Source organism: Aspergillus campestris (genome assembly GCF_002847485.1).
Source record: "Aspergillus campestris IBT 28561 chromosome Unknown P168scaffold_1, whole genome shotgun sequence".
Lineage (NCBI taxonomy): Eukaryota > Fungi > Ascomycota > Eurotiomycetes > Eurotiales > Aspergillaceae > Aspergillus > Aspergillus campestris.
Genome location: NW_020194336.1, coordinates 3,725,002 through 3,748,793, shown reverse-complemented (window position 1 = coordinate 3,748,793; position 23,792 = coordinate 3,725,002). Strand labels below are relative to the sequence as shown.

General features: G+C 50.4%; 9 protein-coding genes and 2 non-coding genes across 11 annotated transcripts; 6 read left to right on the top strand and 5 right to left on the bottom strand.

Moving 5' to 3' along the window:
- Positions 1 to 1,041: 1,041 nt before the first annotated feature.
- P168DRAFT_278537 (uncharacterized protein) lies at positions 1,042 to 2,415 on the bottom strand (the record flags this gene model as incomplete). Its single annotated transcript, XM_024835695.1, has 3 exons — positions 1,042 to 1,573; positions 1,716 to 2,281; positions 2,365 to 2,415. 3 exons carry the CDS (start codon positions 2,413 to 2,415, stop codon positions 1,042 to 1,044), a joined length of 1,149 nt encoding a protein of 382 aa, XP_024697608.1.
- Positions 2,416 to 2,870: 455 nt separating this feature from the next.
- On the top strand, positions 2,871 to 3,885 carry P168DRAFT_315053 (60S ribosomal protein eL6; the record flags this gene model as incomplete). The annotated part of the gene is made up of 3 exons (XM_024839861.1): positions 2,871 to 2,984; positions 3,276 to 3,611; positions 3,733 to 3,885. The coding sequence occupies 3 exons, from the start codon at positions 2,871 to 2,873 to the stop codon at positions 3,883 to 3,885; spliced, it is 603 nt and encodes a 200-aa protein (XP_024697607.1).
- Positions 3,886 to 4,570: 685 nt separating this feature from the next.
- P168DRAFT_301603 (sterol desaturase family protein) lies at positions 4,571 to 6,051 on the bottom strand. The gene is made up of 2 exons (XM_024838547.1): positions 5,223 to 6,051; positions 4,571 to 5,144 (listed from the first exon to the last, which is right to left on the bottom strand). The coding sequence occupies exons 1-2, from the start codon at positions 5,703 to 5,705 to the stop codon at positions 4,587 to 4,589; spliced, it is 1,041 nt and encodes a 346-aa protein (XP_024697606.1). The 5' UTR covers positions 5,706 to 6,051; the 3' UTR covers positions 4,571 to 4,586.
- Positions 6,052 to 8,973: 2,922 nt separating this feature from the next.
- ksrA (3-dehydrosphinganine reductase) lies at positions 8,974 to 10,308 on the bottom strand. Its single transcript, XM_024840775.1, has 3 exons — positions 10,110 to 10,308; positions 9,923 to 10,054; positions 8,974 to 9,866 (listed from the first exon to the last, which is right to left on the bottom strand). The coding sequence occupies exons 1-3, from the start codon at positions 10,251 to 10,253 to the stop codon at positions 9,027 to 9,029; spliced, it is 1,116 nt and encodes a 371-aa protein (XP_024697605.1). The 5' UTR covers positions 10,254 to 10,308; the 3' UTR covers positions 8,974 to 9,026.
- Positions 10,309 to 10,559: 251 nt separating this feature from the next.
- Positions 10,560 to 12,720, top strand: P168DRAFT_301601 (something about silencing 10 family protein). The gene is made up of 2 exons (XM_024838546.1): positions 10,560 to 10,773; positions 10,841 to 12,720. The coding sequence occupies exons 1-2, from the start codon at positions 10,593 to 10,595 to the stop codon at positions 12,601 to 12,603; spliced, it is 1,944 nt and encodes a 647-aa protein (XP_024697604.1). The 5' UTR covers positions 10,560 to 10,592; the 3' UTR covers positions 12,604 to 12,720.
- Positions 12,721 to 12,870: 150 nt separating this feature from the next.
- P168DRAFT_332581 (MutS family protein MSH5) lies at positions 12,871 to 16,379 on the bottom strand (the record flags this gene model as incomplete). Its single annotated transcript, XM_024841658.1, has 16 exons — positions 12,871 to 12,975; positions 13,032 to 13,209; positions 13,295 to 13,520; positions 13,569 to 13,680; positions 13,734 to 13,815; positions 13,863 to 13,897; positions 13,947 to 14,112; positions 14,176 to 14,265; positions 14,316 to 14,412; positions 14,459 to 14,813; positions 14,880 to 14,939; positions 14,987 to 15,064; positions 15,119 to 15,515; positions 15,564 to 15,939; positions 15,997 to 16,123; positions 16,245 to 16,379. 16 exons carry the CDS (start codon positions 16,377 to 16,379, stop codon positions 12,871 to 12,873), a joined length of 2,619 nt encoding a protein of 872 aa, XP_024697603.1.
- A 137-nt stretch (positions 16,380 to 16,516) lies between these two features.
- On the bottom strand, positions 16,517 to 19,312 carry hsp78 (chaperone ATPase HSP78). The gene has a single exon (XM_024836498.1). The coding sequence runs from the start codon at positions 19,103 to 19,105 to the stop codon at positions 16,691 to 16,693; it is 2,415 nt and encodes an 804-aa protein (XP_024697602.1). The 5' UTR covers positions 19,106 to 19,312; the 3' UTR covers positions 16,517 to 16,690.
- Positions 19,313 to 19,519: 207 nt separating this feature from the next.
- Positions 19,520 to 20,797, top strand: P168DRAFT_287071 (translation elongation factor 1 subunit beta). Its single transcript, XM_024836497.1, has 4 exons — positions 19,520 to 19,573; positions 19,702 to 19,741; positions 19,995 to 20,365; positions 20,421 to 20,797. Exons 1-4 carry the CDS (start codon positions 19,534 to 19,536, stop codon positions 20,648 to 20,650), a joined length of 681 nt encoding a protein of 226 aa, XP_024697601.1. The 5' UTR covers positions 19,520 to 19,533; the 3' UTR covers positions 20,651 to 20,797.
- A 294-nt stretch (positions 20,798 to 21,091) lies between these two features.
- Positions 21,092 to 21,175, top strand: P168DRAFT_t22. Its single transcript has one exon. It is a non-coding gene; the product is annotated as a tRNA-Val (tRNA).
- Positions 21,176 to 21,536: 361 nt separating this feature from the next.
- P168DRAFT_t23 lies at positions 21,537 to 21,620 on the top strand. Its single transcript has one exon. It is a non-coding gene; the product is annotated as a tRNA-Val (tRNA).
- Positions 21,620 to 22,822, top strand: P168DRAFT_287070 (membrane magnesium transporter family protein). Its single transcript, XM_024836496.1, has 3 exons — positions 21,620 to 21,968; positions 22,106 to 22,355; positions 22,447 to 22,822. Exons 1-3 carry the CDS (start codon positions 21,913 to 21,915, stop codon positions 22,501 to 22,503), a joined length of 363 nt encoding a protein of 120 aa, XP_024697600.1. The 5' UTR covers positions 21,620 to 21,912; the 3' UTR covers positions 22,504 to 22,822.
- Positions 22,823 to 23,792: the final 970 nt, after the last annotated feature.

Sequence of the window (23,792 nt, the reverse complement as noted above, 5' to 3'; positions counted from 1 at the left end):
ACGGCGTTGTTATTGCTCTTTTGGTGGACGGGGACGGGGACGGGGACGGGGACGGGGAGAGGATAACCGCAAGGCTAGTTGAATATGGGAAGACCTGATCTAGGCAATTAACCCAAGAAAACGAGCGACAAGACGGATGAGGGCCCGGAGAAATGCCCAGAGACCCGAGGATTAGAGTAGGGCAGGGAAGAATAAAGTGTTACAGAAATGACAGCTCGAAGAACCTTCGATCGATCAAGATTGCACACGGCGTCTAAGGCGGGAGCTTAGTGTCGGACAGGACCAACTGGGGATTGTGTGGCTCATTTACCCATCTAAGTAGCATATTGAGCTGAAACAGTCCAGCTGGGGCGTCCAGTCTGACTGTTTCTAACTTTGTCCCCTAACCTTACCGTACCAAGACGGATTGCGCCACAGGGGAAAGAGAAAAAAAAACACCCGAGCCTTACGGGTTAGCGGTACCTAAAACTACCCAGTAAGGTACCTTACGTACGACGACTCCATCCCCCCCCCCCCCCAATTTTAATGGACCTGGGGTTAGATTGGACACCTTTTGGTCCCTTGGTAACACGGACTTAGCCCCCATTCTAGTTGAATCGGCCTGATCTCGATCCCTATAGATGCAGCTGGAGCATTCTTCTTATCTTAGGGGGGGGGGGATATTGCCGTTTTCTGTCAGCGCTCTTCTCTTCCTGTTAACTACTCCCCCTTACTGGTTGAATCTTTTTGAATTGATTGACGAACTGAAGGATGAGGAGAAAAGGTCTCCTTCCAATGATTGCTGCCTAGGGTCGACTTTCCCCACCGGTTGTAACCAAAAATAGGTAAGGTTCTCCTCGAGGCCCTGGGGCAGTGTTGATGGACACCATGATACTTTGTACGGACTAGTACCTGCAGCCGTACGTGGTGGGTAAGATACGGGGTGAGAGTCGAGTAACTATCGTATGTATTTACCAACGCTTAGCCTCCTCAATTCCTGGACTCTATTTTCTTTGAATAAACTAGCATTAATCGGTAGTTACAACAGGCTAAAGAACATGCTCAATCGGTCTCCATCCCATCGCCCCGAACATGGTTGCGAACGCCTTTCAGAAACGCTTCAACCGCTTCACCCCCGCCTAAGGGCACCCCTCCACGACGCATGAACCCTCCGTTTTCAACCGGAATCTTGAGTGCTTCGCTGATACTCGGGAGACCGCCATCCCGGATAGCCACCGTCAGGCTGGCCAGACTCTGCGTAAATTGAGGCGACCGTAGAATCTTCGTCAGGATCTCCTTCTTCTGCGCCGGTTCGAGAGACCCCATGGCGGCGGCTGCGATGTCCGGATCGCTGTCGGCAGCAGAGACATCCTCGACATCTTGCGCCAGGAGGAGAAGGGCCGGTGGTAGATAGCTCAGAAGACCATCCACAGTTCGGTCATCCGCACATTCTAGGAAAGGAAGCGTATTCGCGGGGGACAGGAGGTCTTGCAGAGTAGTATGGGGTCGGTCGGGTTCCTGCGACTGGCGTGAATTGCCTTGCAAAGACTGGAGGAAGTTCTGTACAACGGACGATGGATTCTCGGCGGACGCCCTACAAGGTAGCCAGAATGAGTTAGCGAAGGTCAGACTAGAGATGAAGCACGATTCGGAGTTCATCCAACTGGGATACTCCGGAACTGTAGGGAACCAAGAAACACAGGGCAAAATCATAAAATGCAGAACTATGTACCTACGCTCTTCCACCGTCGGCACCACCTTCCCGGGACCCCTGGCCCTCTTCTCTGACATCCCCACCCGTAGCGTCAGGACCTGCTCCGCCCATGCTGCCGCCGCGGTGATGGTTGGGGTCGTGGTCGGTGCCTTCAACATCCTCCATCGTCTCGTCATCGTCACCACCCGATCCGCCCGACCCTCTGGGAAGGTTTGCAATCTCCTCCTCCACGTCGACCTCTTCACCCTGGAGGAGCGTGTTCACAATCTCGCCCAGCTTGGCATCCCGGGGGCTGAACCAGCTCGGATCCCCGCTCTCATGCTGGGACTTGGATTGGAGCCAGAAGAGATAGCGCTGGGAGCTGGAGGAGAACTTCAGCACAAAGATCCGACCGTTCGTGGGCTCCTTCCCGTGAGGCTGGTAAGGTGTAAAGCTCCCATCGGATGGGACCATGACCAGGTCCAACGTGGGCTCGGTGTGAGGAGCAGTCCGAGGACGCCAGCAGAAGTGGACGAGGTCATCTTCCGAGTAGAGGTAGATGTAGCCGGGAGTGGGTTGGGGTTTGACCACGGAGTTGGATCCGGTAAGCTGTGGAAGATTGAATATTTAGTACTAGATCTTTAGACATGCCAACTCGGCCACTGGATAAACGAAGGCTCAGGTGGACGTACATCCAGGTCACAGATACCCGCTTTGAATGTTATGATCGGCGTTACCGACATGGTGACGGATGTGGGAGGGAATCAGATAATCGGAAATAGATAAAATAATGTCTGATCTGTGTCAGTCCCAGCGGTCAATCTCGAAAGAATAATCAAGACTGAGGTACAGTGGTGGGATGTTGACAGAAGAAAGCAGAGCTCACAGAGGAAGAGAGAGATACGTCAGTCAGATGGGCGGCTCGAGTTGTTCGAGCTCTGCTTACTAAGATTACACATTTGGTCTGTTTGCACCACCCCCGAGTGTCTGCCTCAGGCACTATCAGAATCCCTATCGGTCCGTCCAAATCGGCACTAGCGCATTTCGGCTAGGGCTCGTTCTCCCACAAACCTGAGGATTTTCCGCACTGGGCCGTAAGTAGAGAGTCACACATCCAACTCCATCAACTACCCGCCGTCGACAACCACCCACCCCCCCCCTTCATTCTTTTCGGTCTCCTTCGTCCCCAGCAGCCAATATGTCGGACTCTACTGTTGGCCAGACGAAGCAGTTTGGAAAGGGCCAGAGGCTCGTGCCGGCCCAGAAGGCCCAGAAATGGTACCCCGTGGACGATGAGTCGCAGCCCAAGAAAGTCAGTACAGCCCTTGATGCAAGCAGAGCAACAACGAAGAGCGACCGGAGATACGATCTGTTATGAATGAATGCGACGATTGCGCCGGTCATTGGGATGGTATTTTTGTGTATTGTGTGTTGTGTGTGGGGGGAAACCAAAGGCCGGTGTCAATGGACCATGAATTGATAATCGGAATCGCTATCTCCGCCGCTATCGAATATGTCTCTGGGAATATCATTTTCGCCATGAATGTGTGGATATGGTTTAAGTGAAAGGGAACCGAGTTTCTGACGGAATATCATCATACAGGTCCGCAAGACTCTCCGTCCCGCCAAGCTGCGCGAGAGCCTCAAGCCCGGTACCATCCTGATCCTCCTCGCTGGCCGCTTCCGTGGCAAGCGTGTCGTTCTCCTCAAGCACCTCGACCAGGGTGTCCTCCTCGTTACCGGCCCCTTCAAGATCAACGGTGTTCCCCTCCGCCGTGTCAACTCCCGCTACGTTATCGCCACCAGCACCAGTGTCGATATCTCCGCTGTTGACTCCCAGACCCTTGAGAAGGTCTCCGCCAAGGACTACTTCACCAAGGACAAGGCCAGCCAGAAGAAGTCCGAGGAGGCTTTCTTCCAGCAGGGCGAGAAGCCCCAGGTATGTTCGACCATGGTCGATCATTCGGTTCGATGATCGGCAGATGCAAACCGAAGGGCTACCCAGAGCCCTTCGTTTTACGTCCAAACCAGCAGATGCTAATACATCAATCTCTCAACAGAAGAAGGTTGTTGCTAGCGCCCGCGCCAGCGACCAGAAGGCCGTCGACCAGTCCATCCTGGCCAGCGTGAAGAAGGAGAACTACCTTGGCAGCTACCTCGCCAGCTCTTTCAGCCTCCGGAACGGCGACAAGCCCCACGAGATGAAGTGGTAAATGTCTCCTGGCGGTGGCCGCGGGTTCGGTAATTCATGTGGGGGAATCATGATGATGTGCGGGACGGCTTGAAATTTGCGAATTGGCACTTCCCAAGGTTGGGAAGCAAGCGCCAGGAGGGAAACGGTCTTTATGAAACCATGTAACTTTCGATTCCACGGATCCGTCTTTTTATTTCTGCTATTAGGTTATGCGAATAACTTTCGGGACCGAAGATCGGGTTATATGGATCTCAACGGCAGTTTCTCCCAGCGTGGGGCCGATTGGCAAGGAAGCCGAAATGTCAAACAAAAAGAAGCAAAAAAAAGAAGAACGAAAGAATACCTCTTTTTAACCAGCTGTTACTTGTTCCCCTACATATAAGGCTGGGCGTTTTTATGTTTAGTATGATATATCTCCAATTTCCAGGTCCGGGCGGAAATTTCAAAACTGAGAAATGAAGGTCTTATTTAAGTTTATTAAGTTTATAATGTCTTTTTAATAATATAGGTTTGTACATGGTTACAATAAGCCTGGTCTTGAATTGTTCTCGGCCTTTTTTAGGTCCCATACTAAGAAGCTTTGAGTGATTACACGTTCCCACCGTCTTCTTGGCGATCAATTCGTCAATCCATTCATCAGTCATATACATACACTGTTAATACAACAGCAGTAGGAACTGGTGCTATCGTTACATCATCACCAGACTCAATATCGAACCATCATTCACCCCGTCGCCTCCTCATCCTCCGCTCTCTCTCCGACCATTTCCTCTTCGTCGACTCCTCCACAGCCCTCCGGATCTTCTCCTCGAGGGACGCATCAGGAGCCGAACCCCCCATCACCGAGCCATTCACCTCCTCTTCATCACCATCACCATCTTCCTCATCACCCCCCACCGACGTCCCGAAGACCCAATCCAAAACCCCCCAAGGCCCATAATTCCCCTCCGCATCTCCCACCAAATGCATATCCGTTCTCCGCGCGATGCCGCCCAGGAAGAAGTTCGTCGGCATGACCGAGTACCCGGAGTACGCGAATGTCTCCTCGAGCGAGACCACGGAGAGATAGAGAAGGTAGGTGAGAAGGTGGAAGCGGAAGACCATGGCGGGGACGTAGGTGGGGATGAAGTTCGCCAGGAGGTATACGAGCGGGTGGTCGTAGTGGGCTGTTAGAGGGAACGGGGCGCGCAGCGAGTGGTACCAGGATTTGTGGCGCTTTGCGATCGTGGTTGTCTTTTTTGGGTGGAGCATGTAGCGGTGGATGACATATGCTAAGGCCTATGGTTTGAGGGGGGTTAGCATTCATGTTACTACAAGGACTAAGGGAGAGTAAGAAAAGAAAAGAAGCACTCTCACCTCCCGCATCAGCAACCCCATAGACAACTCCTTGACCATATCCCACGGCATCGGCAACCTCATCGACACGCGAAGCGCACTACGCCATCCAAGCACTTGAGTCCGGACTTCCTCGACAGCAGCCTGCGCAGCGAAGCCCAGCACCAGATTCAGCAGAGCCCACCCCGCGACCTTGATATCTCTCAAACGAATCTTGCCGCGCTTGCTTCCGCACGGAAGGCCCGTTTCCCCCTGTGCCTTGACCACAACGGCCGCAGAGGGCGTGAGGATATCGAAGAGGAAGAAGAGCACCGATGGCACGATGTAGAAGACGAGGCGCACGGCGAGGGTGCCGAAGAGCTCGACGCGGAGGGGATCGTGCGACATCACGAGCGTCGTCCATGTCATGTAGAAGAAGATCAGGTTGAGGCTTGTGCCGTAGGATGCGAGGGTCGGGACCAGCAGGAGGCTGAGGACTGGGAGTCCTAGGAGGGCGTCTATCATTTTGGCCCCTGGTTGAGAGATTGGGTGGATATGTAGGTATTCGGTGTGCTCGGTTGGTGTGGGCTTGAATTCAATCAAGTCAAGTCCTCGGGGTTGTCTGAGCGAGGTGTAGCGCTGGAAATCAAAGGCATGGTTTCTGTACAAGTCTCTTGGGAAGAAGGTTTCTCCAGATTTACTAGAACAGGAACATCATGTCATTGAGGTGACAACGAGGCTGGGATTTTGTCCGTTTTCGCATGTCACGACGTCAACGACGTCACCGCCAATGCGTGTCAGATGGCTGGGCGGTCTCCGACTTGGTGTCTTGGCGCTGTGCCATATCATCTGTTAAACACCTCAGTTACTTTAGTACGTGTTCATCGCCTGTTTACGAGTCAAAGTTTACCTTCTTTCCAAAGGGTTTGGAAGGTTCCATAAAGGTGGGGCTGTTCTACTCCGTAGATCACTGGAGATACCCTAGGGACTCAACTTTACCACTTGTATTTTCTTCTGCCACCAGTACGTCTTGGAATGATTTAAGTAAATCATATCACCGTTCTGTTTATTCTACACTTGGCATTGCACGACTCTTCTTGCCTGGTTTGTTTTGACAGGAGTTTCTTATACGAAGGTCGACATTCCTCCACATCCAATAGACATCTCACTTTACACGCTCTGATATACAGACATATTACCAGGCGTGGATGGCAGTAACCCGGTGGATTTTCTACAGGGACTGGCATGCCAAGTATTAGGGGTTTGGAAAGACTCGATAGTGGTCACCTACATAAGTATGCCTCGGGTGGCAGGGCATACTTCTGTATAGTGTACCCGATTCCGTGCAAATGACTGGACTGATTACTCTATTCTTTGTAGTTTCGGGTCCTGGCATGTCGTCTTGTTGAAGATTCTCCCTATTTGATGCGCCCAGCTACGAGCCAGTATGGAAGTAGACGCATGGGTCTGTCAGATAAGGAAGATTCGTCCATGGACCTTTCGACAGTAGGCATATGCTTCTAGAAACTTTATACTGGGCTGATCAAGGGAGAAGGAAGAATGGATTGTCATATTTCTATGAGTTCAACCAGTAAATACTAATAAAAGAGTGTCCAATACATCATCACCATCATCATCGCAAAATCTCATTGATGCCCGCTGGGTAACCTCTGAGACTTATCCAAGTCAAGCTGACAGCTCCTCCGACATTTGCTATCCTCAATTGTTCGGAAGCACCTAAAATAGCACAATCAATCGACCGCTGCGCATATCCTATGACAACAACAAAACTCACACTTAGATAGCCCCAGGGCAACGAACTATATCAGTCTTGAGGCAATTGGATCCATCATGACCCTCACACTATTCAAATCAATAAGTTGTGTTAATTTCACATACTCCTCCTGACAAGTTGAACAGGATCACGTACGCTTCCCTCAACACAAGGCCTGGATATCAAATGTAAGTTTGCAATCTTGATAAAGAGACTCATGGAATAACTTACTGAGGCGAACCACCCACCGCGCAATTACCCCCGATGCAAAGCTGTATTTTGTTAAACAAGGTCCAATGTTAAATGCTGAACAAGGAATGCCATACACCACTTTCCCTAGCATATTTCTCAGCTGGGGAAGCCATGGCCAGGACACTGCTGGCCAGGAGAGCAATAGCGGTGATAGAGAGCTTCATTATGAATGATGTTGGCTGAGGATGTGGTAGAGAGATATTGAATTGACACAAGAGAGATTGAAAGAAGATTGTTGAAGAGTTGATGATGAATTAGAGAGAAGTACAGAGGTTCTTGCCAGGTTTATATAGATTTCATCAATGACTAGCCAGCCTTCTCAATTCCTTTCCACGCCACTTTCACAATTCCATAAGGGTCCTAGCTACTCTCCTTGATGTTGACGCGCAATCCTTGATGGTGTACCAGAGGCTGAACCCTAGGCATAACAGTGTAGCGGCTGTAGTTGTGGAGTCGGTACTAGGCTCCATCCACATCCGTGGCAATCAGAAGTCAACAGTGACGTTGTAGTTTACCAACTAGCATGAAAATCTTTACTTGCGCCTCTTCTTTTCAGCTTGGTTCTTCTTTCAGCTGCTAAGAGTTGGTCGATCGTTACTGGTTGAAGCTCAGCCTGATCCAGGTATGCTTTGTGCACTTCATATCAGGCCGACTAAGAACGAATCATTACTACGGCTTCTATGAAGGCATTGATCTCCAGTCGCCATAATGGGGGCATTCAGTCAAAGCAACAGTGAATAAAGATTTCTCCCGAGGCACCATATGCAAGTAGAATTTCACATCAAGGCAATAAGAGCCTCGTTGACACACCCTAACAAGGCTCCGGCCGATCAACTCCATAGTGGATAGGCTCAGTCCAAGTGAACTTCACACTTCTCTGTACATTGGATGAGAAGGCACGTTAGCCGGACTGATCTTCAGGAATCTAAATAACTTAGCTTCAGATTTTACCCTCGCCATTATAGCCCCACACCAAGCTTGCTATGGTTGGACATGAATTGCTCGGTCGTATTTCAAAATTAAATAGTCATGAGATTTGGATATGGATGTACACTGGTGGAATCCTCCCTGTTCAGCTGTTATCTGGAGGCATTCTCTTACCGGACGCTGCCTATATGGCCTCTTGGAGTCCTAGCTTCATTGGAAGACCCTCTCTCCAAACGTCGATGCAAGCCCGCCAATCCCAATGGTTGGAAACAGTGCGATGCCATTGAGGTATTCTGTGATGAGGCTTGCTCCTGCCCAGGGAACACCTGCCCAGACCTTGAAGGCGGTATGATGGTGGTTTGCAATGGCGAGACCTGTTGCAGGGATGCGAAAGGAAGCATGGTGTGTCCGCCGTAAGTACATACTCGCCCAGTCGACCAAGCTGCAAATAATACATTACATTTGGACGGATCACTGAGCAGGAGGAATAGGGCAAACCCGTGAAAAGATATAAACATTGGCTATCCGATCCATCTGGATATCCGATCTGTGGTGGATGAAATGAATGCAGATGCCAGGCACCTCTAGGGTATTGAGAATGGGAGGGGTTATTGATCATCGATCATTCAAGGAAGTGCGTTTTAAGATGTGGAAGAATCCAGACAGGGGTATTGAATTGTTGGAACTGTTAAAGCTAAGCCTCGTGCGGCTCGTTCCCTTATGCGCCATGTCTGCAACGCGCTCGTTTTAGGGTTTTGCGAAGCCACTAATTGTTAGACGGCTCAATCTATTGAATCTATTTCCCGAATTAGAGTTATTCACTACTCGGATCTTTCTCGTCTCATCACATCTTAGTATAATATGTTCATCATAATGTACAAATAGGGTCTATATTACTTCGAGCTCGGCGAGGGAACGCCGTTCTTGACCCCCCAGTTCCAAGCCTTCCTCTTGAGATCAGCGATAATCGGGACAAACACCAGATTGCTAAGCCAGCCCGTCAGGGTATCGAGGATGACGGAGTTTCGCGGACTCACGCCCAGCGCACTTCCCTTCATAATGTGGCCGACGAACATCGTCGTGATCAAATAATCTCCTCTCTCCAAAGCCTGGATCGAGATCTTGGCAACCTCCTCCGGAGTCTGTGGCTTATCAGCCTCCTCCAGCTGCTTCGTCAGCTCGGGCTTCAGTTTCTCTTCATTCTCGAATCCGGGGCTCAAGATGCCCATCGGGAAAACAGTATGGATCTTCACGTCGGCCGGCGTCGCAGAAACTTGGGACTTGGATGCGCGGGACCCATTGTACAGTTCAATCTCCTGGCTGAGGGTATCCGACAGCGAGCGAATGGCCGCTTTCGCAGGAGCGTAGGGCCCGTAGCCCGCGACAGACACAAAGGCAAGCGTGGAGCACGTGAAGATAAGGTGTCGTCGAGGCGCCGGCGTTTGCGTTTGCTGCTGACTCGGGTCGGCGGGAGAAAGCCACTTCCGCAGTGTCGCGTGGGCCGTGTTTGCGGCGGTCCAGTATACCGTGTCCATCTGGCTCCGGAGCGTTTGAATCGGGGTGTCGACGAAGAAACCTGGGTTGCAGAATCCGGCACAGCACCACACCACATCGGGTGGGTGACCCTGGTTCCACTCGGTGACCTCCGTGATAATCCGGTCGCACTCCTCGGCGTTTGTAAGATCGGCGCTGATGTAGTGGAATCGTTGCTTCGTGGTATCTGCTGCTGCGCTCTGAGAACAAGTATTAGTATCATTTGTTGCTCAACATGGGTGGTAGTATAGCCTACCGCGACTTCTTCGAGAGCTGCCTGCAGCTTGCTGACGGTTCGCGCAACCAGGACAACATTTGCACCTTTCTTCGCAAGTTGGCAGGCAGCGGCCTTGCCCATCCCCTCTGAACCCCCCGTAATCACGACTGTCTGTATTGAAAGACTATATTAGTAGAATACTTGTAAGACAGCAGGGCCGACGTACCCTCCCCTCAACGACGAACTCATTGCGCGAACCGAATCCGAACATTTGGGCGGTTAGATAAACGACCAATCCGCAAATAGCGACTGAGATCCCCAATGTCGTGGGCGACAAGTCACTGGAGAGTGAAGACAGTATTGAAGACATCAAGGATGGATTGAGGGATTCCTCTTTGCACGAGAGGGTCCAAATTGTCAATCGATGAACGGGCAAGATAATTAGTATGGTTGGAGAGAATAAACATCCGGCTGCATCATACATTCTGATACACTCACGTATTATATTCTGCGGAGTTTTCCAGTGGTTAACCGTATTTTAGGTAATTATCCCGTAATATACAAACAGTACAAACATGCCTATCTCAGACTAGCTCCACGCGGGCGGTGAGCAGTCCCACCCAAAATTTTATTGATTGAAGTTTATCGGCTTTGGAGAATCTCTCGACGAGATTGACTACAATCCCAGTCGATCATCCAACACTCCGCCATGGGAAAAAGAAAGGCTAGCGGTCGCCCCGCCGCGCAGAATGCGCCCGCTCCCCAGAAAACCAAATACAACGTCGAGGAACGATTTGACGGCTCGGAGGATGAGTTCCAAGCGGGCCGCGATCAGATCCTGCTGGAGGAGGCTCCGGATGCGAAACGGCGGAGAAAAATCGCTGCGCAAGGTTTGTCTATCTTATGTGCTTATATGGATGCTTTGACAGGGATTTTGTACTGACTGCTTTTTCTTAGATGAGTCGCTTCAGCTATCCGACGAGGAGATAATGGGCTACGATTCTGTGGACGAGGACGAGCTGGACGATGAGGATGAGTTTGATGAGGGTCAGGACTTGCAAGAAGATGACGACGACGACTTCGATGATATCTCAGGAAAGGACCGGAAACGCCGTGGCAGCTTTGACTCTGAAGACGAAGAGGGCATTGCCGCGTGGGGCTCCTCCAAGAAGGATCTCTACGATGCGGACCAGATCGAAACGGAGGCCGATGCGCTCGAAGAAGAGGCGGAGGCCAAGAGACTGCAGCAGAAACATCTGCAGGCGATGGACGAGGCGGACTTCGGCTTCGACGAGTCCGAGTGGGCCGAATCGGGCAAAGACAAGGACGACGGACAGGACGGCGCGGGGGTGGTCACTGAAGTGCTCCCGCAGGTGGAAATCACGGATAAGATGAGCTCGAAGGAGAAGATGAAGATCTTCAGGTCGAGATACCCTGAGTTTGAGCCGCTGGCCAAGGACTTCATCAGTCTGCAGCGCAAGCATCGGGGTCTCGCGCAGGTTGCCAAGTCCACGAAAGTCTCCGAAGACGCCGAGTTCCTTCCCGTTCCTGTCGTCAAGTTCCAGGCTCTGTCCGCATACCTGGGTGCGATCAGCTTGTACTTCATGATGCTGATGTCCCCGTCCTACGATTCGACCGGCAGTTCGCCTCTGCTGTCCCCCGCCCAGATCCGCGCACACCCCGTTATGGCTTCGCTAGTCAAGTTCCGGAAAGTCTGGGAGGACGTGAAGGACCTCACTGCCCCCGAGACCAAGTCTCAGAAATCGACCCCGGCTACCGTGAAATCGACCAAGGAGACCGTCCAGAAAGCCGCCCCCACGGAGTCCAAGAAGCAGAGCGCGAAGCGCAAGGAAGCCCAGGAAGCCAAGAAGACCGAGAAGGTCTCCAAGGCCCAGCGCGCCGCAGAGGCAGCCCAGGCCGAGGCCGAGGCCCGGAGAGCCGAGAAGCTGCGCGAGACCGAAGCCAATCTCGCAGATCTGTCCGACCTCGTCACCAAGCCCAGCAAGAAACGAGCCGCGCAGGGGAGCAACTCCGCCGCCAAGGACAACGATTCCGACTTCGGCGACGAGGACGCTCTCACCACCAAGGAGGCCGAGGAGAAAGCAAGACAGAAGCGCTCTCTGCGCTTCTACACTTCCCAAATCGCGCAGAAGGCCAACAAGCGTACCGCTGCTGGTCGCGATGCCGGTGGTGATGCGGATCTGCCTTACCGTGAGCGTCTGAAGGATCGCCAGGCTAGACTGTTGGCCGACGCCGAGAAGCGCGGTAAGGCCAAGGCGCAAGGGGCAGAACAGCTGGGCGGTGACAGCGATGACGAGGATCATCTCGCTGCTAAGGAGATCCGGGGCGAGGGGTCCGACGAGGACGAGTACTACGACATGCTGGCGGCGCGGTCTAAGGGGAAGAAGGACGAGAAGAAGGCTCGTGCGGAGGCCTACGCGGCGGCCGCTCGTGAAGGCGGACAAGTTGCGATCCAGGAGGAGGTCGGTCCGGACGGCAAGCGAGCCATCACGTACCAGATCGAGAAGAACAAGGGTCTTGCGGCCAAGCGCAACAAGGACTCGCGGAACCCGCGTGTCAAGAAGAGGAAGAAGTACGAGGACAAGAAGAAGAAGCTGGGCAGTATTCGCCAGCAGTTTAAGGGTGGTGAGGGCCGCGGTGGATATGGTGGTGAACTTACTGGTATCAAGAAGAACCTGGTTAAGAGTGTTAAACTCTAAGGGGCTCTCTTTGTGGTTGTTCGCTTGTCTTGAAATATCCAGAGGATTTGTGCAGTTTTTGGCGTTCAATGTGTGTGGTAAAAATATATTTCGACCTGTACATATATAATTCATTCTGACGATGTAACATGCACTATCTTGTTGTCTTGTATGGCTTCCACCGGGTACTAATTCTAGAATTTCTTCGAGTAAGAAGCATAGGGGACAGCAGAGAAACTAACTTTGAAAACGTACCAGACGCAACAGATCGTATAAAGTATACAGTTTTCAATGCCCCAGACCATCAAACAGTTCATCAAGCATAGTGTCCACAACCTCAGGGGCAACGTCTTCCGATAAATCCATGCTCAAGAACCTCCTTGCTACGACATCCTGTGCTAGTCAGTCTTCGTTACTCAAGTAAATCCTAGGTGTAATATGGTCCATACCGCTTCCTTGAGTGCCTGCATTTCCTGGGTGGATACCACCGCACAAGCAGCAACAAGGTTCTCACCCCGAGCAGCAAGAGACGCCAGTTCATTGGCACGATCAACTATTGACTGACTTATCCCATTCATAGCAGCGCAGCTGTTGGGGACGGTAAGCAAAGCCTTTCCCATGCCTCCCCTGTGGAAACATACATTGTCCCGAAGCTCTTGTTACACACCCCAGGTCGAAAGCTACATCCTTTTCATTAGTATGTGAGTTTGACATTCGCATATGTAGGGCTTTCAACTTGTATAGATAAGTCATCTGGTCTTCTCCCTCGTGGGGCTCCTCGCAGACCTGGACTTCCATATGACCAAGCTGCAGACGAGGCCCCGATGTAAGGAACCCATTTTCGAGTATCTCGTGGAAGTGGGTAGCGGCAATCACTTTTGGTGGTTCCTCGCGGTTGAGGAGGTGCTTGAGGATCCCGCAGGCGAGCCCAATTCCATCTATGGATGTCAGTCAGGTATAATTCAACAAGTATGTGTCAGGCGAACCGCTCTCGTTGGTGCCCTTGCCGAATTCGTCGATTATAAAAAGGCTGCGACTGGTGACCTGCTTCAAATCGAATGAAATTTGCTGCAAATCATTCATAAATGTGCTCTGGATCTGAGATATAGTCAACACCAAGCCAGTGAGTCTCAAAGCGTCGCGCCTCGTACTTGGGAAATGCTGTCCTGTGTACTTGTCTTCACTAGTATTTTGTCTGTTATCCCAATTTCTGCCTTTTCGGCTGGGACAAAGCTATATGCCTCAGTCTATTGTTCCTGTAGGTTGATTTCTCGACACACCTTCCAAGCTGTGCTAGATAGACGATCAAGGCCACCTATCATGCTATTAGGTCTCGGAAACAGGATTGATGGTCTTATTCATACTTGTTTCATGTAGATGCTCTTCCCGGAGTAGTTTGGACCCGTTAGCAATAGCATACTTGGTCCGATCTGAGAAGTCTGATCTGACACATTCCTTGCTGACCCACCACCCACTATGAAGGTATCATTCGGCACGTATGAGGGGACTGTCAGCTCTTGAAGAATGTGTCTTGCGGCATGTTAGCACATGTTAGTTCGTACAGATTGTCTTCATTTTTTTTCAATCTATTACCTTCCTCCTTTTATACTTATGACATTTTCTTCCGTCATCGTCGGACGAACCAATTTATAGAAGCCCGCGGCCTGGACCAACGCAAGATGGCTGTCCATGGTCAACTTACTGCCATCTCAGTCAAGTTTCTAGGGTCTCACCTATCAAGCTTTCCACATAAGTCTGATGCTTGTAGAAGAGTCGTCTCGTGCTGAAGCACTCGTTGAGCGAGATCATAGACAATCTCTATTTCCTTTTCTACTTGTAATCAGTACCCTGCCAACAGACAAGTCCATTAACTTACCGCAGATAAGCCCATATATGTCCCCCAATTTATCATCCATCTCTCTCATTCGAAAGTCCTTGAAGTAGGCACGGTTCTCCGTGATGAAAAAGAGTTCCCAGTCTTCACCGGTGCTGCTATATGCTGCCGTACCCCTATAGTTTAACGGAATTGCAATATTGAAACCCAGTTGGGGGAAATATATGACGTTCACGTCAATTCCAAGGGCTTCCGGTATTGTAGCTGCTATTTCTATTGCAACTTTCTTGAGCAAGTTGCTTAAGCCGTCATAACTGTCTTTAAGCTTGTCGAGCTCCCTGTCCAGCCCTGGCTTCACGACTGTTCTACCTTGTTCTTCGGAGCTGTCGATGTCAACCTAGACTTTTTAGTATATAGAGTAAAGACGCATGTGAAATGCTGGCAGAAGTAAAAGCGGGCGTACGATTTCTTGTATCATTCTTCCAACCTTGAACAACTGAGCAGCTTCCAGTGTCCTTAGCGCCTGTATATCATGTTAGTACCATATGTACCATTGATTCATACACCCACTTCGTTATGCAGATCCACTTCATGGCCGCCAGCAGTTTCTTTGAGCGCATCATGAATATCGATACCGTAAAAGGTAAACTAAACCATCGTCAACCAATGCCATCACGATAAACATCGAGAAAGCCCACGCACCGCAAGTAAAGTAGCCCACACAGTAGTTTTAAAACCCGCAATTTTCCCACTTCCAGTACTGATCCCCTTGCGCAAGTTCAGCATAGTGTTATGAAGATTCTTGATATGTTTCAAGCTTTTTATAATCTTATTCAGAGGGTTGAAGTTCTCCGGTCGAAGATACACGCTGACAAAAGCATGTCGCTCACGAACGACTTCCAAATCCACGCTCGGCCGAAGGAATAGTTGTCTGAGTCGGTTCCGTCCCTGGGGTGTATGTGCAAAGCGCTGGAATAGGCCATACACGGAGAGTCCTTCTTTCGAAGATGATTTTCTCCCTAGTCCTTTATTGATCATGCTCGGGTGAGATTCGGATTCAAGGATCTGGAGAGATAGCAGGGTTCTCTCGTTGACAAACCTATCGTCTTGTGAGCAACATGTTGGAGAACATAGAGGTAACATTTACATTGTTCCACTCAGGCTGAACATCTCAACCGAAAATATCTGGAAAATACCGGGTGCAGCGTCCCCTGCCACCGAAACCGTCGCTCTCCGCCGTTGTAGATAAGTAAGAACAGCACCAGCACAGCCAATCGTCACCGAACTATCCACGTCAATCGCACCTAGCACGTGTAAGTGACGGGCTTCCTCCAGGGTGAAACCCAAGTTCTCTATCTCTAAGTCCTCCGTGTTCATCAATCCATTGTGGGGCACGAGGAATTTGATGCGCTCTTCGTGTTTGGAATATATTTCCAAGGCCACTAGCTTGTTCTTCGCATTGAGGTAGCTGAATTCCTGTGATGGACGGACGTCGAGCCGATAAGGGAGGTATGAGCCTTGGCCTTCTCATCTGTCAATAATCACGCTCTTTTCTTATAATGGTGTTCTTGTTCACTTACTATCTTCTCGTTCGAGATTCTGTGATCGCTGCGCGTCGAAATGATCCACACGAGGTGAGGTTAGGAGTACCGTGGGCTTCGTTTGAAGGATCACTGGCGCACCGTCAGTATCAGCTAAGCGATGGAACTGTGTTTGACTAACAGGTGTCAATGTTATCACTGCCGAACGATGGCATGTCGCCTAGTAGATACAGTGTTTCTTCCTGTGTCGAATAGTATGAACAACCGATGGTACCAGAATCCCTCACGTCAATAGCCACGACTACTAGATCGAGGTCATCGTCTGTGAGATCGCCAGCACCGCCATCGGAGTTGTAGTAAATGGCATTATCTCGCTGGAGTGGGTTCATGATAGCAGGTCTCCGCAGACTTGGATTTGACATGTCTGGTTCATCAGCGTGGGCAACTGGAGTAGAGAGGATGGGGTGTCGGAATATCTCACTACGAGACTGGACGGTTACTATTTGGAGCCTGCCTCAGGCTTCTAGAACAACAACTATGATTGAATCGAATCAAGGAATTTCCAAAGAATGAATGCTTGTGGTATTTAGCTATACTGTACATAATATATTACACGATTATACAAGAGTTGAGTGAGGATGCTTCTTGAGAAACCGACTATTTGCAATGACACCGACCATGTCCAAATCCGGATAGATCTCTCCAAGAACAACTTGTCCTCCAAACTAACCGATCATTCCGGCAACACCTCGTTGTCTGTTGGGTTTCCAGTCTCTGAGGTTGCTGATTTGACCGCCGTAATTCGAAGTTGTTTCTTATCGGCGTCCAGCGAGACATGCGCAGTCTGTCCAGAAGTAATCTCGCCGCGGATGATCTTATCGGCCAGCCTGTTTCCAATCTCCTTCGAGATCAACCGATTCAAGGGACGGGCACCGAACTTCGGGTCATATCCTTTATTACACAGCCAGTCCTTGATTTCGCCGTCAACCTCCAAAACAATCCGTCGGTCGTCAAGTCTGGATTGGAGTTCCCTGATACGAATGTCGACAATATCTCTGAGTGCCTCTCGGGACAGTCTCTTGAAGATAATGAACTCATCGATACGATTGAGAAACTCCGGTGGGTATGCAGACTGCACAACATCCATCACGGCAGACTTGATCTCGGGAGAAATCTCACTGTCCTCGTCGGACTGTCTGTGGGTATGCAAGGGATCGCCTCCAACAAGGATGTTGGCGCCAAGGTTAGACGTCAGGACAATGAGAGTGTTCCTGAAGTCAACTTTGTGGCCCTGGGAGTCCGTGAGATAACCCTCATCGAGAACCTGCAGGAGGAGGGCAGAGATATCGCGGTGGGCCTTTTCAAATTCGTCGAACAGCAAGACCGCGTACGGCTTGCGTCTCACGGCTTCGGTAAGTTGACCAGCATCATCGTAGCCAACATAACCCGCGGGCGATCCAATCAAACGGCTGATCGTGTGCTTCTCTTGGAATTCGCTCATGTCAAATCGCACGACAGCAGTTTCTGTTGAAAACAGGAACTCGGCCATTTTCTTGCAAAGCTCAGTCTTTCCGACACCGGTGGGGCCCAGAAACATGAATGATGCCAGCGGCCTATTCTCACCGCTAAGACCTGCCCTCTGCATGCGTACCGCGTTGGCGACAGCGGTAAGAGCTTCATCCTGTCCACGAACGGCTTGGCGTAGTGTGTCTTCCATCCGAATCAACTTTTCGACATCTCCCGCCATGAGTTTATTGACAGGAATGCCCGTGGCACGGGAAACAACGTTCCCAATGTCGTCCGCTGTGACGGAATCATGGATCAGGGACTGAGGTCCGATAGTTTGCTCTTCCTTGGGCAGCTTCGCTTCCAGACCCGGGATTGTCGAGTATCGTAACTCTCCGGCTTTTGCGAAATCGCCTTCTCTCTGAGCCTTTCCTAATTCAAAGCGCGCACGCTCCAGCTCTTCTTTCGCGCGCTTGATCGACTCAATCTGGGATTTTTCCTTCTCCCAAATCTCACTCAATCTAGCAGACTCCTCCTGCTTAACCTTCAAGTCTTTTTGTAATTTGTCTCGGCGTTCGCGACTGCTGACGTCGGTTTCTTTGCGGAGCGATTCGAGCTCAATCTGGATTGTTGTAATATCGCGATCCAATTCTCTGATGGCGTCAGGCTTTGACTCTTGTTGCAGCCGTAGGGCCGAGGCAGCCTCATCCACCAGGTCGATGGCTTTGTCGGGAAGGTAGCGATCAGTGATGTAGCGGTTGCTATAAGTTGCCGCAGCCACTATTGCACGGTCTGTGATCTGTACACCATGGTGGACCTCGTACTTGTTCTTGATACCGCGCAAAATAGAAATCGTCGCCGCCACTGATGGCTCAGGAACCTGAATCGGCTGGAATCTTCTTGCCAACGCGACATCTTTCTCGATCAATCGATATTCGTTGAGAGTCGTCGCACCACAGCATTGAAGTTCACCCCTAGCCAATGCCGGTTTGAGGAGGTTGCTAGCATCAATGCTGCCCTCGGCTTTCCCAAGGCCAAGAAGCGTGTGAAGCTCATCAATGAAGAGGATCACTTTACCCTCGGCTTCCTCGACCTCCTTGAGCACCGATTTCAGTCTTTCCTCGAAATCTCCTCGAAACTTGGCGCCAGCGATGAGAGAGCCGAGGTCCAACGCCACAACCCTCTTCTCCTTGATGCTTTCGGGCACATCGCCTTGCACAATCCTTTGCGCCAGGCCCTCGAGAACTGCCGTCTTTCCGGTACCTGCAGCGCCAATGAGGACGGGATTGTTCTTTGTCCGTCTCGATAAGATTTGGATAGTCCGGTGAATTTCGCCGTCTCTTCCAATAACCGGATCCAGCTTCCCTGCCTTCGCTCGGGCAGTCAGATCGATACCAAATTGTTCCAACGCTGATTTTTCCTGCTCATCCCCCAGGTTCATTCGGTGCGTGCCACCTGGAGGGTGAGGTCTTCCGTTGGCATAGTGACGAACTGAGTGGATCGATTGAAGACCGGTCGCATTCGCGGTGAGGGAAGGTAGTAACCGTGACTGGGGGAGTAGACGCAATCTCGGGGTCGGGTGGATAATCCGACTTGGAGTACGCAGAAGCCGACAGCGAGTCAGCTGTAGCCTCGAGGCCATGGTTGTGGCTAGTGTGTTGAAGTATAAGAATCAACTGACAAAAAATCAGTGATCCTTGTGGGAAACCCAGCCTTTTAAAGCCTTTTAAATATCGGAGAAGGATGCCACCAGACAAAACAAGTCAATTACATCGTCGATGCCGTTCAGCGCCCCCCAACGTCACGACGGTTCTCGAAAGCTCCACCGGGTTGGAGATGAGTGGCGGGAGCTCTCTCTGGACCAGCGGGAACCGACCAAGCTCATTTTCATCGCCGCGGTCACGTGTCCCATCGAGGGGCGCAATGGAAAAAATTCATAGCGGGACCCGCAGTGGGAAGAAAAAATACTTCTGGACACCTCTTCCCCCTCCCTCCCTATTTATTTCTCTTCCTCTTCTCCTCTTTTCTCTCCCATCTCACAAATCTTCATCCATAACTAAATCATTCACAATGGGTTTCACCGACTTTGTCTCTGAGGCTGGCCTCACCCGTATGTGATCTTCCTCTCCTTGCTTTTTGTTCTGCATTTTTTCTTTTTCTTTTTTTCTCTTTCTGCACTACCCTTCTTCCCATACTGGCGCTTCCTTTTTTACGTCTGTAACTAATGATGCCCCTCAGTCGCCAACAACTACTTCGCTAACCGCAGCTACGTTGTTGGGTAAGCCTACCTTTGCCTTTTGTTTTCTGTTACGCATTCACTTCCCCCCTGTTTTCCCTTCATATGATGAAAAAAATTGGTCCGTGTTTAGGAGGCGGCTTAAGACCCCGCCGTAGGACTACACATCCAGCGAGAAATCGCGTTTCTGATTACCTGGAAAACTTGCTTTTTGTTTTTGCCGTCGTTTACAGACTTCCACACATCCACACAAATGTCATGGAATTTCCATTGAGCTAACGTGGGATGATTCTAGTGACGGTGCTACCCAGGCCGATGTCGTGACCTTCAAGGCCTTCTCCGGTGCCCCTGACGCCGAGAAGTACCCCAACGTTGCCCGCTGGTACAAGCACATCGCCTCGTACGAGTCGGAGTTCTCCACTCTCCCCGGCGACCCCACCAAGGCTTTCACCACCTACGGTCCTGAGGCCACTGAGATGCCCACCAACCCCAAGGACAAGCCCGAGGCTGAGGAGGATGATGACATGGACCTCTTCGGCTCCGAGGATGAGGATCCCGAGGTTGTCCGCCAGCGTGAGGAGAACCTTGCTGCCTACCGCAAGAAGAAGGAGGCCAAGCCTAAGGCTATCGCCAAGTCCATGGTGACCCTCGAGGTCAAGCCCTGGGGTATGTATATTTCTAGCGAATCCATGGGGTAACAGCACGCTAACTCGACTTGCAGATGATGAGACCGACCTTGAGCAGATGGAGAAGAACGTCCGTGCCATCGAGAAGGACGGTCTGGTCTGGGGTGCCTCCAAGTTCCAGGTCATTGGCTTCGGTATCAAGAAGCTCCAGATCAACATCGTCATTGAGGACGACAAGATCTCCCTTGACGAGCTCCAGCAGGAGATCGAGGAGGACGAGGACCACGTCCAGTCCACCGACGTTGCTGCTATGCAGAAGCTGTAAATGCTATGCCAATTATGATGAAGCGCAATGGTGTGATGAAGGATCTACGGACGTTATAGTATCATGAATCAGAATTAGAATCGACTGGTTAACTCCGAGTCGTTTGATGAAGACAAAAAAAAAACAAATACCCATTTTAAATTCAAATTTGCCTTTTCATGTGTAGTGCCAGAACGACATTGAACCACCAGCTCCAGCCGTAGGTGCTATGAAAAAAAGAAATCAACCCCACCAAAATGAAACAAAGTGGTGCCCAATCAATAAAGCACTTTCTAGAAGACCTCAATCAGGTTGGGCTCCCAGTGTCCACAATGGCGGGGTTCCTCTCAACTGAAGACAGCCCACCAAATCTGCATTTAAATTTTTGAGCATTTTCTTCATTTTAGGGGGTCAGTAGCTGGCTAGTTCATGAGGCAATCAGTCGACAAAAGTAAGCAAGAAAGTCGCGTGGTCTAATGGTTATGATTTCTCATTCACATGTCTTGTATCCTGAGAAGGTTCCCGGTTCGATCCCGGGCGCGACTATTTTTGTTTTTGCCGGTGGTTGATGTGCGGTGCATGTCATCAGTTATAACAGCTGCTAATGCATATCATCTTTTTTTTTTTTTTTTTGGCTCTGTTCCTTAGGGATGGATTACTTTTGTTTTTCGGCATACTTATTCTTCGACATACTATTTCCTTGCCATATATTTGAATAGGGGTAGTCAGTCTAGTCTACAGACTACTTGTATGTCTTTTCCCTATGTAAGCGGGTTTTATATAGGATACAATGTAGGTTTCGGGTTTAGTCCAGCGCCACGCCCTTGACAATCAACCGTAGAGGTTTAAAAACCAACATCAAACAGGCAAAAACATATCTTTACCAGGCCTCTGATTACGTCAACACAGTCGCGTGGTCTAATGGTTATGATTTCTCATTCACAAGTTCTGTTTCCTGAGAAGGTTCCCGGTTCGATCCCGGGCGCGACTATTTTTGCCTTTTGATATACTGTAGTGCATCCGTATCTTTTTTTCTTATATATCTTGCCTATCTCGATACGATAAGAACAGCATTTGGGCGTTGCTTACTAATACACGATCCCGTCACCTGACCCATATCGTGGACATCAACCCGGTACGGTAGGTAGCTATCCACGTAGCTTATCTGGCAGCCAGCATAAACCACGCCATATACGAGCAGAGGCGGCTTTTTGTTGAGTTCGCAGTATAGACGCACGCCTATTATCTATTTTATTGAGTGGTTAAGGCAGACAGCAACCAGGATGGGTTTCATCTCTCGCGTAGCCACCCTCTTCGGGCTGGTGCTGCTCGCTCACGCGTACGTCCACCCGCTTACCTCCCAGCGACACTTATAGCAACAGTCGTACCAGATGAGAATTGGCCGCTAGCGCATTATCCAAAGATACATCTATCTAGGCAGGCAGACAGAGCTAACGAATTGCAATCCAATAACAGAGCATACTCCGCCCACGAACACACCACCCTCTACAGCAACGCGCGACTCCCAACCTCGACAGCCCTCCCGCACGATATCGTGATCGAAGCCCTCGTTTCCATCGTCTTCGTGTCTGTGGGCTTGGTCCTCGGCGCGGAGAAGCTCAAGCCTGTTAGTTGGAGCGAGTGGGCGGGGCAGATTGAGCGTGAGGGGGGCGCGAGGAATCCGTTTCGCAGGCTGGAGGAGCGGTATAGTTTTTGGGATGTGCGGGTGAGTTTATTTTACCTTGTTGGTGGAGAGGGGTTATACTGTTTGATGGTTTATACATGGGTGATTGCTGACTGACTGGTTTTGTGGATAGGCTAAGCGGAAGGAGTTTGCTGAGTGGATGAAGGGGGGTGTTCCTATGGAGAAGTGAGGGTGAAATGTGGTGGATGGATGGATACTGGGTGTCGATATGTGGCTCAGCGTCTTTCCCGACTTGCGGGCTGGTGGTGACGCTGTGATGTACAGTATCTTTTGGGTTATGGAATAAAAGTTGACTGTCGTCTCTGTCTGTGGATTGTATGCTTGGATGCGGCGATACTGTCCGCCATCGAGATACTGCGCTGTATCAGACCGCTTGTCTACGATCGCCGTTTAGATGTCTGCGTTTACCTGCTAGTAATGTTGATAGGGATTGTGAAGCTCAGGTGCACTGGGTTCAACCCCTGCTTTCTTCAATGCGTGTGATGGGCTGGGCAGGCATCAATACGTCTCTGGAGTCAAATCACGGAGTGACCATTGTTGCAAAACGCCTTGGACCTTTCCCGCAAGCTTTAGACCAGTCCCAATCCTTATGTGTTCCAGTCCTTGGGTGTTCCGACCTCAGGCATTTGGACATTACATGATGAGCCCGTATATCCATGATATATTATCGACATGCCAGTCCAGAAACCTACGCTCATCCCTGAATCCATGGAACTGGGCAGATCGATCTAGTTCACCCCAAAAACACAAAGCAACGCGTCAAGCTGCAAGGAGAGATTGCTCCCCATGTCCTGTCCGACAATATGTGCCATGCAGCCCGTGCGAAACAAGAAGCAACAGGAGTCTAGAAATCCAATAGCTAGGAGTATTTTTTAGGCCAGTCCAGTCCTATTTTCAACTCCCCTTTCCAACCCCTTCAATCAAACCAAACATCGATCGGCCGTGGTCTAGACTATTATTCGTACAATCGAACCAAGCAAATAGGTTTATTTACCTAAGTAATAGAATAAAAAGGGGGAAGGAAGGGGGAGAAAAAGCCACTGATGGTTTACGGCAGTTGGCGAGATGCTTAATCGTAGAAAAGGTTACTTGCTTACCCCCGAAGAATGGAAAAGAAAAAAGCCATCTGTGAGATCGGAATCCACTATGGATAAGGTCAGATATCACACGTAGATTAAGAGGGTTCTCCACTTCTGTTCCTGTGGAAGATTACCTACATAACATATCGAGTCAGACAGCCCACACCAGTTGAACAAGGCTGGCGAGTAAGCCTGACAGCCAAGCTGGACTGAGCGCTCAGGCTTTCCACATTTATTACCAAGTCGGGTAAGGTACTTTGTTCACCAACGTGCCGACTCATCATTCCATTATTCCAGGCTCAAGTGTGCCACTGCCTAGACCTGTTGATTAATCACCCGCCCTTTTCGACAGCATACGACAGCAACGCCACATCGCAGC

Coding starts and splice junctions, on each gene's coding strand:
- P168DRAFT_301603 (XM_024838547.1), bottom strand. CDS start 5,705: ATGATAGACGCCCTCCTAGGACTCCCAGTCCTCAGCCTCCTGCTGGTC. Junction 5,145..5,222: donor TGGGGTTGCTGATGCGGGAG/GTGAGAGTGCTT, acceptor CTCAAACCATAG/GCCTTAGCATATGTCATCCA.
- ksrA (XM_024840775.1), bottom strand. CDS start 10,253: ATGTCTTCAATACTGTCTTCACTCTCCAGTGACTTGTCGCCCACGACA. Junction 10,055..10,109: donor AGTTCGTCGTTGAGGGGAGG/GTACGTCGGCCC, acceptor CTTTCAATACAG/ACAGTCGTGATTACGGGGGG. Junction 9,867..9,922: donor CAGCTCTCGAAGAAGTCGCG/GTAGGCTATACT, acceptor ACTTGTTCTCAG/AGCGCAGCAGCAGATACCAC.
- P168DRAFT_301601 (XM_024838546.1), top strand. CDS start 10,593: ATGGGAAAAAGAAAGGCTAGCGGTCGCCCCGCCGCGCAGAATGCGCCC. Junction 10,774..10,840: donor GAGAAAAATCGCTGCGCAAG/GTTTGTCTATCT, acceptor GCTTTTTCTTAG/ATGAGTCGCTTCAGCTATCC.
- hsp78 (XM_024836498.1), bottom strand. CDS start 19,105: ATGGCCTCGAGGCTACAGCTGACTCGCTGTCGGCTTCTGCGTACTCCA.
- P168DRAFT_287071 (XM_024836497.1), top strand. CDS start 19,534: ATGGGTTTCACCGACTTTGTCTCTGAGGCTGGCCTCACCC. Junction 19,574..19,701: donor CTCTGAGGCTGGCCTCACCC/GTATGTGATCTT, acceptor GATGCCCCTCAG/TCGCCAACAACTACTTCGCT. Junction 19,742..19,994: donor AACCGCAGCTACGTTGTTGG/GTAAGCCTACCT, acceptor GGATGATTCTAG/TGACGGTGCTACCCAGGCCG.
- P168DRAFT_287070 (XM_024836496.1), top strand. CDS start 21,913: ATGGGTTTCATCTCTCGCGTAGCCACCCTCTTCGGGCTGGTGCTGCTC. Junction 21,969..22,105: donor CTGGTGCTGCTCGCTCACGC/GTACGTCCACCC, acceptor ATCCAATAACAG/AGCATACTCCGCCCACGAAC. Junction 22,356..22,446: donor ATAGTTTTTGGGATGTGCGG/GTGAGTTTATTT, acceptor TTTTGTGGATAG/GCTAAGCGGAAGGAGTTTGC.